At 34.2% G+C, this 12,345-nt stretch overlaps 1 protein-coding gene across 9 annotated transcripts in view; it reads right to left on the reverse strand.

Moving 5' to 3' along the window:
* Window positions 1-625: 625 nt before the first annotated feature.
* TMEM161B (transmembrane protein 161B) overlaps window positions 626-12,345 on the reverse strand; it is a 69,441-nt gene continuing 57,721 nt past the window's right edge. For 8 of the 9 annotated variants that reach the window (XM_004321549.3, XM_033852993.2, XM_073802281.1 and 5 more), the window contains 6 exons: window positions 12,042-12,102; window positions 11,402-11,542; window positions 8,287-8,400; window positions 4,185-4,359; window positions 3,086-3,182; window positions 626-1,917 (listed from right to left, as the gene is read on the reverse strand). In XM_004321549.3, the coding sequence (XP_004321597.1) occupies window positions 1,640-1,917; window positions 3,086-3,182; window positions 4,185-4,359; window positions 8,287-8,400; window positions 11,402-11,542; window positions 12,042-12,102 (866 nt within the window). In that variant the 3' untranslated portion in view covers window positions 626-1,639. The remainder of the gene's footprint in view (window positions 1,918-3,085; window positions 3,183-4,184; window positions 4,360-8,286; window positions 8,401-11,401; window positions 11,543-12,041; window positions 12,103-12,345) is intronic. The other variant, XM_019929729.3, reaches the window with a different exon arrangement.

The following is a 12,345-nucleotide window of genomic DNA, read 5'->3' on the forward strand; positions in this document are numbered from 1 at the left end:
AGAGTTTTATCCAACTTAAGCATTTACTTTATCACTCAGTCTTATTTAAAATATCATCTATTTTCAAAATATTTAACCTACACCAAAAGACAAGAACTTGCTGTACTGAGATTATTCAAATGAATATGAACCACAAGCCTTCAAAGTAATTCCAAAAGAAGAGTTTCAAAATTGCTTTCAATAGTGACAGTAGCACTGAAACATAATACATAGCCTCTCAAGACAGTTATATGAAAGAATATTTACCAGTAAATTCTATTCATTTGGGAAAAAACCCAACAAAACTGTTTATCTCTTATATTCATTCCCTATGGAAAAAAGCATCCCCAAAATTTACTTTTTTTCCCCATTTCATTTGAATTTTTCATTCGAATTACTTTAATTTCTGCCCTATAAAGTAAAAACACTACAAATAAAATAAATAAAAAATAAAATACAAACACTACAAATTAAAACAAGTCCTATTTAACATAGGTTTAAATAATACTGGTAAATCTGTCAAAAGGTTCTAATTATTTTTAAATGACAGAAAAAGAATTTTAATTTGGCAGCAACCACCTAAGTATTTATAAAATCGGAAGTACTCTCACACATAGGCAATACAAATAAATCGCTTGCTCAGATGAATTTTCAAAATGTATTTTAATCTCGTTCCAGAAAGAAAGAAAATTTCTAGATACAAATACATCTCATTCAGTCACATTTTAAAATACATTCAGCAACTTAAAATATTATAAGAACCCAATATTTTCATCTTTTATAATCTCAATATATTATATATTTAATATATAATATATATGTACAATACATACAGGTAGTCAGCAGGATTACAAAGTAATTTTTTAAAAGTTTGATCAATATTGATAAATATCTTTAGACTATTAAAAAGAACTATATTTAGGATCATAGAATAAAATAAAATATGGGCAGTCCAAACCTAATGGCAAGACTGCAAATGTTCATGTAGCCAATTATTTTAAAAGATCCCTCAAGTTGGCTAGAATGCATTTTAAAACAATATTCTTGCTACTCTCAAGCAGCAGTACTTGTAGATATTAAGCATGTACAACTCCATTAAATTTAAAATTACTATGCAGCTTTCTTTACTGTAATATACAGTAGCTATTCCTTTCTGTTGGATTTTGCTGTTGTTGCTGTTTGAAGGGTGACTCGCATAGTACCAACAGAAGTGACTTTAGCTTCTTTCCCTCCTCTAAAGCATGGCTCAGTTTGAAGATTGTTCTATAGGCAGCCATTATGAATATTAACAGTACCTTAATACCATTAAGAGCAACCAATCAATAACTGGAGTCATATGAGAAGTTTCAAAGACTGATGGAGGTTTCTGTAAACCAAGGTCATCAGAAGTATTACACTTGTAGATAGCTCTCTCACATCCATTAATACAAGGAGTTAAAATTCCAACGCCACAGTATAGCAGTTAACAATCTATTCTATAATTTTAAATATTAATACCATTAATCCACCCTGAGAATACAGAGGAAGTATTTGAAACAAGATATTCTGATATGGTTTTCCTTCCTTTGTATTTGCTTTCTTCTGGTTTTTGTCAGACCTTCAAGGTACGAGTATCTGAATTCAGAGTGTGACTTCGATATCCTTTTTTGTTAACTGAGATTCACGCCACAGTGAGATACTGGTGATAGAAAAGCCCAAAAAGGCTTGTAGAAAAGAGACAAGCAGCAATCCACCAGGTCAGAAAAGACAGAAGTCCTCGAAAAAGCAGAGGAGTGAAAATGTTTTTTAAGCTGCTCAGTGCCACTGTTATTTGTGTAACAGTTACCTTCATCTTCCCATCAGCAGATGGTAATTCAGAGTAAACAGAATTGGAGGGTGGACTATTATCCACTGGCAAGGTAGAGATAGATTCTGGATAAATCCCCCAGGAATGATTACCTAGAAAATTCAAGATGCAAATAAAACGTGAAAAGTAATTCCAAAGCTCGTTATTTAGAAAAAATAAATTCTTTAACTTATATTTAAAATTAAGAACAAAAAGTTTAGTGGCACAACAAATTATTCAATGTTGAAAATAAAGTAAAATAATAATCTTTCTACACACCTGGGGAAAATTCACTTAACTTGACCAGATTATAATCTAACCTTATCAGTAGAGGTGCACATAAAAGCTAAAATCTAATTTACTTTTAATTAACTGCACTAAAATCTGGTAAAATAACAAAAACATTTTTTTTTCTTGTATAATCTATGAATCAACTACCTCTAATGGAGTGACAAGGACAGACTCTATAACTTCTTAGAATCTTTTCTACCTCTAGAATATCAGAATAAATTCTTTCTCAGAAACTCTCTCTGATGTCAATGTGAGAGATTATTAATAGCTTCCAGAAATATTTTTATCATATACTTTCCTATTTTGGATAGAAGATGTGTCACAGAATTTACAACTGAGCTACTCTTTTATGTTCCATAGAGTCCTGAAGGACATTTACAGTTCTACTAAAGCATCTATAAGCCCACCCAATAATGCTTTTAGTTCCTTTGGCTTCTAAACCCCCAACACTGGCAGACTGCCTGACCTAAGCAAAGAAATGATCAATACAACAATAGATTCTTGAGTAACACCACAGATGGGCTGGATTGCTTAGTGAACAGACTTACAGAAGAACTTTGTTCTGCCACTGAGAAATCTTTACTCTATCAACGTAAGTTATCTGAAGCAGAACTCACCAAAGGGTTCTGTAATTCATAAGTTTACAAGTACCTTGTAATAATTTAAATGTTATGCACTAACAAAATCTTAAATCACTCTCTTACAACATAAAATATTAAGACAAAAAGTGCTCACTCCAGTTACTCAGAATTAACCTTTAGCAAACAATTCTTTTAACATTGTAAAACGATATGGGCCTGAATTTTCAAAATCAAGATGATCAATCAATGAATCAACTTCCACAGCTTAAAATTTCGTATGTATCCTCTTAAAATTTTTAAAGAGAAAAACAATTTTAAGAGGATTATTTCTTTGTAGGTAACAAAAAGCATTATTAACTGTAGGTAGAAAGTAAAGCAACAAGTTTCCCAGTTGTCAGGGTATGCCTACCTAGAGTTTTCAAAAGCAGGGTTGTGTGAAGCAGCATGACCAGAGGAGCCACATACTGCAGTGCAATGACACAAAGGTAATAAAAGACTCGAGCGACCTGCAACCAACAACATTCTTAAGTTTCTAACACGGTTGACATGTTATGAATGAATTAAACTTTCATATAATTGTCAAACTGAATTGCTTAAGAGATGAATAATCCTTTCATGAGAAGAAAGCTAAATGGTAATAAATTTGTACTTCATTATAAATGCCACCAGACTGACTTCAGAAAGGCTCAGTTCGAAGGTTCTTTAAAATGTGAAAATATTAAAATAAATTCCTTAAAAATATTTCTTAAGTGATTAATACAAATTGGAGAAACAAAACCACTAAAATTCAAATTGCTTATATTCACTTACTATTTCACATATAAAACAAAATGCTAAAATCTCTAAAGACAGACACCTAAAATATCAAACTAAATAACAATAACACTCATATATGAGCATAAATAAAAACATTAATCCCCATTTATATTCGACTGAGGTAAAACTACAAAGTATGAAAATACATGAAAGGTAAAACATAAAAAAAGTTGTTTGAATCTTGATAGATACTTCTTACAATGAAATTTCGAGATTAAAAAACAGAGGACCCAACACCACATTTCTTCAAAAAGACACGATCAGGTTATAGGTCCAGTCCATTATAATGGTAGATGGATTCCTAGCACCTTCCTTCTCTGGAATCCCCATTAAGTTAAATTTTATGCTTCATGTTCAAGTACTTGGAATAATGTTAAAAGGAATACATTTAGTCACTAAAACTAATATTTCCTACTCTTTAAGTCATAAAGGCTATACAATATATTGTGATGTCTTTCAAATCAATTAGGGGAGTCCCATTTACCAAAAGTAGATATACCACAGCTTTGCAACCCAAACTGTATGATACTTAATGTACTTAAGGCAAGAAGGGAATTGAAATCCTTTCTTCACCTAGCACCAAAATCAGATCAAAGTCTCTGACATGTCAGTCTAAGATTATCCCATCTATTTATAGTCATTTACAACTCAGTATTTGCTATTTTTCATTTTGACTGCAGTATAAAACTTACCATTTTCTGAAGCTCAACCGTGCTTATTCGCCCTGCTTCTTTCTTCATCTGATCCACACATTTCTGGGCTAAGTTTAAGTAAGCTTGCAGGTGACTACGCATCATGGCCAACCGCAAAGCACACAGCAGGATTATTAACCAGAGTCGCAGAGTATCGAATGTAGCTTCTGTCATTCTACAGATCAAAAAGTTGATATGGTGCTCTCAAAGACCAAAATATGCTAGCATGCTAGTTATATGTGTTAATGTTCATCATTTAAGATATAGGGAAATCTAGACTTAGCTACAGATGGAGATATAAAAAGTATCCCACTCTACCACAGACTTACCTGCATGATACTTTCACTTGCTTAACAGATAAATGTATCATGAAATAAAACAGTACGAGATAAATCTAGCAGAACAAAGTAGAGCAACACTTGGGATTCTTTTCTCTAACTACGCTCCTCCATGGGGGGGAAAACGGCTATAAAACGAAAAGGGAAGTTGGGTGCTCTTAAACTGGAGACTATGAGAAAGAAGGAAGGAAACCAGAGGAGCTTGCGGAACTATCAAGTTATCAACCCATCTATTTCTGGCTAGAGTTTTGTTTGGTTATATAAATACCTGAGTAGGATCTTTCACTCTGCTGAATTCCTGATTGGGATCAAGAATTCTGATATACTGACAAAATCAGATGTTCCCTAAAGGACTTTAGAAAGAAGACGTAAATTCTGATGTCCTTTTGGGGTCCACAGTTTCTGCTTTGATAAAAGATAACATTGTAATTTGAAAATAATGCCTACCCCATGCCTGACTCTATTCAAAGCTCTAGCACACATCAGGCGCTTAATATGTGACTGTTGAAATGTGTGAAATGTGTGATCTGCCAGACAGGATCTGGAATTTATAGGCGTCTCCCCCAAATTCTTAAGACCACGAGGGTAGTATGGATGGCTATAAAGAAGACCAAGTGGAAAAAGATAAAAAACCTTACAACACTTTGCTCCAAAATAGGCTCCATTATCACCCCTTCCTTCTGTCCAGTGTAAGCACCTAGGAAAGGGACTAAAACTACAATATAGAAGTTGCCTGTGGAAATAAAGTTGAAGAACAGTACAGGAAACAGAAAAGGCAGAGAAGATGTGAAAGTGTATAGTTTGGTTTGAACTACTTATGAAGTGGAGGGAAAATAGGGATGGAACAAAGGCTTTATTATGTATGTTCTCTTTTGGTTTCCTTTTTACAAGGTCATGAGTGAACATGGACATAAAGCTCCAATAGAGATGTACTGTTGGTTAGGAAGCATAAAGGCATAACTTTTTTTTTTTTTTTTTTTTTGCGGTACGCGGGCCTCTCACTGTTGTGGCCTCTCCCGTTGCAGAGCACAGGCTCCGGACGCACAGGCTCACGGCCATGGCTCACGGGCCCAGCCGCTCCGTGGCATGTGGGACCTTCCCGGACCGGGGCACGAACCCGTGTCCCCTGCATCGGCAGGTGGACTCTCAACCACTGCGCCACCAGGGAAGCCCAAGGCATAACTTTTTATCAATACATTTACACTGTAATGAACAATGAGATTAAGGTATCAGTCATGTGAGACTGACAGTACACAAAAGTCAAGACCATCCACAGCCTTGAACCTTTCCAGGGGCTTACAGACAATACTGTGCTCCCTGGTGTGGTATAACCAGGAGGCTTGACTGGCAGTATTCTGAAGACAGCTATTACGCATGCTTTGAGGGAGACAGATAACAGGAATGAAGTGAATGGTATAAGGCAGTGAATCAAAACATATCTGCTCTGTTTATGAGGAGTTCAGGATTTAGATAACAGTCCCTAATTAAATAGTACTGCTAACTCAGATTATTTAACCAACTTCATAAGGATTTGGTAAGTTGAAATGATGGGGTATCTCAAGAAAGAGTCTGAGCTGGGACAAAATATACAGGTAAAGAACAGGCAGAAGAAATTTCTCCAAATTCCTGAAGCCATTCTAGGGTTCACCACATATGTTCTCTTCTGGTTTTCTTCTCCCAAGGTTACCCACATATGGACTCTGCTTGCTCACATTTTATTTTTTTGATGCCGAAGCAGAACACATGGGTGGATGAGTTTAAATATATTTCCAGATTGAAACTGCATTCTATCCATTTTTGCTTCTGACTACAAATAAAGGCCTTTAACAAACCATTTAATCCACATGACAGACGAAGAACCTGGGATGACGGGCAGCCATTTCTAACATGGACTTTGGAGTTTAAACAAAAATTAAAAATCACCTGTCTAATCACTTAATGTAATGATCTGACAAATAAAAAAAGAATAAAATGGAGCAGAGATATGACTGTAATTCTGTTTCATTTATGAAGGTCAGAAAAGGGAATGGGACAAAGGAAATAAAGCTATAGGAAGAGGACTCTAGGTCTTCATGTGCAACAAAATTTTTCCTGTTAATTTAACATACCAAGGGGAAAATTCCTTCTTCCTACTTCCTTTAAGCATAGTATTCACTACTAATCTGTACATAGTTTTGTAGGCTACAAGTGGGGAAATGAATATTGGTATAACTACTAAATGCTTTACATACACCAGATCTGGCTGAATAACCTTAGCCAAATTATTTAACCTCTGAGTCTGTTATTTCATCTATAAAATGGAATGAGAACAGCGATCATAAATAGAGAATTACTGTAAGAATGAATGAGATAAAATATGTAAAATATCAATACCCAGCATAATAACTGGTATATGTCACAAATGCTAGTTTCCTTGTTTTCTTAATTAAACTAAGGCAAATATAAAATCAGAAAACATAATTACAGAAGTATAAAATCCAACTTCCATGATCACACTTCAAGGAAGGACTAGGAATGCTTTCAGCATCAAAGATGTGGGTTAAAAGTTTATCTGAGATTTGGTCTGGAACCCTACGATCCTTGGGATTACTTTTAAATACTCAGTGAACCTGTCAAGTTAAAATTACCATTAAAGCTTACTTGTGTGGGGGAAAAAATGTTATGACTTCAATGTATACTTTCTTAGTTCAATAAGATTAGGTGTTAAAAAAAAAATCATGGTCATCACCGATTCTACACTTCAAGACAAATTTGTACCAGGATCTAAAAGAAATACATAATATAAAATGCATACTGTGGAATCATTGACTAGTCAAGATTTTCTATTTTAATTTTGATGAGGCAAAGCAGTGAAAGGAACATTTATTAAGCACTTACTTCCAGCTGGTTGCATTACATGTGTTCTTTCATTTAATTCCAATGATAACCTTGTGAGGTGGATACTATTATCTTCATTTTCCAGATGGGGAAACAGAGGTTCAGTGAAGTAAAATAATCTCCCTCAAATGACAGTTTTAGTGAGGATCAGAACTGGGGTTTGAACCAGCTCTGCCTGAATCTTTTTATTACTCTAACATAGTTCCATAAGGCTAATGAGTTAACATATCAAGTATAGTTATTAATGCCTTTTAATAAATTGTTTCTATGTTACCTTCCTCTGTTAAAATACAGTTGTCTAATTGGGGAAATACGACCTAATATTTGATTAAAATGTTAAGGTTTTATTTTTAATTTTAATAGCTATGATGATAATATTGTCATGTAGAAAAATATCCTTATTTTTTAGAGATGCATACTAAAGTTCTTAGGGGTAAAAATGTTATGCCTCTAATTTACTTGCAAAACTACTTCATCAAAAAACAAAGCAAAAAACAGTGAAGCAAATATGGAAAATGTTAACAACTCTTAAGGGGCTAAATATATGAATTTCCATTTATACTACTCATTTTTTCCTCCATAATTTTCACAATTAAGAAAACAGTAGGAGAAATGTAGTGTCTTAAAAAAAGCAGAAAAACTTACAACTGTACAAGATAATATTAGTGCAGAGTAATAATCATCCAAAACCATTAATGAAGATCACAAAAGGTAAAATGATGACTTATAGTTTCTATTTTATAATATATTTTTAAACATTTCTATTCATGTTTTAAAAATAGTGTCCTAATGTTATCATTAAAAAATGTAAACACAGTAAATAACATTTTAGAAAAGTTTTGATTATATAATGAAATAAAAATTAGCCCCCAAATACCCATACTTACAAAGGGACACTTTCTTTACCCAATGGTGGGTTCATAATGTAGTCTTTGGTGATTGGTTTTACCCAGAGCAGAACCATAAATAAAGGTGCCAAGAAGTTGATATGAAGTAATGTTCTGAAAGTATTTAAGAAATAAACATAAAAATCCAGAAACAAAATACACTAATAAACTACAGAACCTTGGGACTTAAAAAATGAAGGTAGGAACTTATTTTCAGTATTCTATATTAAGGTACTATTGTCACCATTATTTTATATTTATCACTACTACTTAACACTGATTTGAGCCCTTGTAAAAATACCTCATTATTTTAATTGTTCAGAAGAGAACATTCAGATTGAGGAAAGTTAAATGACTTGCTCATGGCAATATTACAGGTTAGAAGGAGATCTAGCACTAAAATCTAAATCTGTTCACTCCTATTCTAGTGTTCTTTAACAATCTCCTACTGTATCCCTGATTTAATACACTGGTACTTAAATGATTCTCTAACTTTGCACAATCAATGAATCCAATGGATTTTCAGTATAGGAGTCATCTTTTGATACTTTTCAGTCCAGCTAAAACAAAGTGCCTTCTCATTATTTACAAGCAAGAGACAGTGATTAGCAAGGTCCATAACACTAGAAGGCATATGGCAGACGGAAGCTACTGCAGCAACTTACTTATAAATGAGAAAACTTTCAATATGTAATGAACATGTAAAAGGTCTTAATTACATTGTTAAAATCATAAATGACTCACATTTTTATTTCTTCCTGAAGCATTATGAACATACCTGAAATTAATTTCCCTATCCTATAAAAACCAAGGAAATTTATATTTCTCCTACAAGGCAAAATACCCAATACAGCAAAAGGTTTCAGGTGTGAGATGTAATGTCATTGTTAATTGTCGTCCCAAGTTTGTATCCTACAGAGATAGATGACTGGTAAAGACTGTCCTTATTTCAGAAAGACAAAATTCTTCAGACTATTTTATTACCATGTACTGCTTTTATTACCAACCATGCTGGGGGAGCTAAACTGGAGGGTTTAAAATACACACACACACACACACACACACACACACACACACACACACACACATTAAAATACCACTACAGTGCAAGTGATTTATGTGAGCAAATGGCCAGATCAGGAAACCATGAACACCTGACAGGGAGAGGTGGAACTCTGGTTCTAAGCTCTGGCACTAAAACAAGTACTACTGCCTGGCCATGGGGGTAAAGAGAATGCTGCTCTTTGTGCCAGTCATGCTGCTCTCACAACAAAACTAGCTTCCCACACCCTGTATCCGGGCAGGTGTGTGTGTGTGTGTGTGTGGCAGGGGGGCGTGGGGTTGGGGAGTTTGCAATACACTGCATCCGGGCAGAGGTGTGTGTGTGTGTGTGTGTGTGTGTGTGTGTGTGTGTGTGTGTGTGTGTGTGTGTGTGTGTGTGTGTGTGTGTGTGTGTGTGTGTGTGTGTGGCAGGGGGGCGTGGGGTTGGGGAGTTTGCAATACACTGCATCCGGGCGTGTGTGTGTGTGTGTGTGTGTGTGTGTGTGTGTGTGTCGGGGGGCGTGGGGTTGGGGAGTTTGCAATACACTGCATCCGGGCAGGGGTGGGGGGGGGGGGGGGCGTGGGGGCGTGGGGTTGGGGAGTTTGCAATACACTGAAAATAAAACTCCAAATTCCCAAAGGGAAAAATCTTAAGAAGCCACATTTTACTGAGAAGGAAACTAAAATGTGCCCCCAACCCCAAACCACCACTAAATGCTTTAAATGTTTTTATAAAGTGATTCTTTCATCCCACAGCCTGGGTAAACCATCGGGTGCAGGGGAAGAAAGCAGCAGTATTAGGTATGCAGTGTTGCTAGGGAACACTCTAGTATCAAGGAGCAGCCCACAGCGGTTTCAGTAGCTGGTGAAGGGCTCCCCTCCACCCACTCTTTCAGCTTATTTAAATCATAACACTGGGGTTAGTGGACTGAAGTGTGTGTGTAGAGAGGAGGGGGAGAATCAGGTTTTGTTTTAAAAGGAGCCATTAGAGAGACGGATGGTGGGAGAAAGGCAGGATGTAGCCAACAGCATGCTGAGTAAAAGGAGTGGAAAAAAGGGATGAAGGAGTGTGTACTGGGAGGTAAGAATAAATAAATACACACACAAAGCAAATAAAGAAAAATGGAGGTAAGGAAAAACACAAAAAACTTTCAAAATTAAAATAAAGGAAAATGACATAGGTAAGAGATAAGAATGTGAAAAGCCTAGAGAATCAGCATCATTAAATATCGGCTTTTAAAGAACAGAAATGTTAGGAAATATGATTACTCAGAGAAACTTAATGACTATAAATACATATAACAAAATGGAATATTCTCAACTTAGGCTTCTACTGCAAAACAAAAAGAGGACTTGGAAATTTGGATCTGGATATGAAATGAAGATAAAAATCTGTCACTCTGCCAAGGTGTCCACACCACCAACAACAAAAAATCTGTGACAACCACAAATAAGATAGTAAATGGGCTCTGAACAATATGCAGAGATTCGAATACGATTTCTCCATTTGAAAACTAAAATAGTAATCTATGATATTTAACACTGTACGGTATTAGCCATCCCGAACTAAAATAATCTTGCAAACAGATCAATAATATAAGGAAAACAAAACATTCCTTATGTATACAGATTTACTTTCAAAACATTTTTAAATAGAATACTTTAAATAAAAAATATTAAATTATTTAAATAAAATTATATGAAATTTAAATAAGTATTTTTAACTTAAAAATTCTGATTTAAAGAAATTTCCATAGATCCTTAGATTAGTGGCAAAGATTATAATATCATAAACATTCATCTCTGAGTTCAAAAGAACTAACATAAATACTGATATTTCCATTTTAACAGATAAAAGAGAAATTTAATAATTTAGTGGGGTTTTTTTACATAGGACTTAAAATTTAGAAGTGAATGAAAGAAGCTTGCTTATAGTAGAAAGAGGAAGAAGTGTGACATCAAATGATTATTAATTTTCAATACAATAATTTATGATTTCATTACAATAATATACCTTCATTAAGATGAAAAACATATATTTATCTGCATGTGCTTATGTACATTTTCCGCTTACTGTGTAATTTTTTCTGTTGCCAAATTCAGGGCATCCAGATGCATTTGAGCCAGCCGTAATCCAGGAAATGTCAAAAAAGCCCCAATGAGCGAACAGAAAATAGCCAGGAAAAATTTGAAAGTAAGTTTTGAAACAGGACCCCTAAAAATAAAATTTTTAAAAAAGCTGATAAACTTTTGAAGTTAACTTTCTAGAAATTTCCATTCTTCTAATCAATTACTTTACAAACCACAATAATAACAGTAATACAAACAAAGTAAACTCCTACAAAAAGACTGCTCTTATTCAATCATCCATAAAGGATTTTGATGAAGTATAAAGTAAATCAGACATCTCTTAAGCCACAGTTTTAACAATCTAACCTACATGTTCAACATAGAAAATAACATGCGATTCATAAATTTCATTTAATCTCTAGTAGAAGAGGAATTAAGTTAAATAAGAGCAAATTCAAATGAGAATTCTATAAAAGATACTTTATACAAATGTAAAAAACATGAGTAAGAATATTGCTAAAAAAGAGACAGTCCTACTTAAAAAAGAACTCCTTTCACTGATTAAAAACAAAGAACCACTTATAGTAAATGCTATTTTACCAAAAATGGAAAAAATTAAATCTGAATAATAATTAAAAACTTACTGAGATTCTAAACCTTGCTTTTCAAGAAACTGCATCGCACTGTCTGAAAAATTTGTAAACCCTGTAGGGGGAAAAAATTTACTCTTATCATAGGGGTAACACAGAATCTTTGGAAATAAAATGCTAGAAAACAGAACATCTTAAATTTTGAAATGATGAGCATAGCTCTTTTATGTGCTAATTAGTATGTCATAATGCAATAAAATTTAGTTATTAGGAGAAATAGTCTTTGAAAACATCCCTTTGATATTTGTACATTCCATGAGTATGCATAAAATTTGCATCTTTATCTGTGTGCATCTTT

This window comes from Tursiops truncatus, chromosome 3, assembly GCF_011762595.2.
Source record: "Tursiops truncatus isolate mTurTru1 chromosome 3, mTurTru1.mat.Y, whole genome shotgun sequence".
Lineage (NCBI taxonomy): Eukaryota > Metazoa > Chordata > Mammalia > Artiodactyla > Delphinidae > Tursiops > Tursiops truncatus.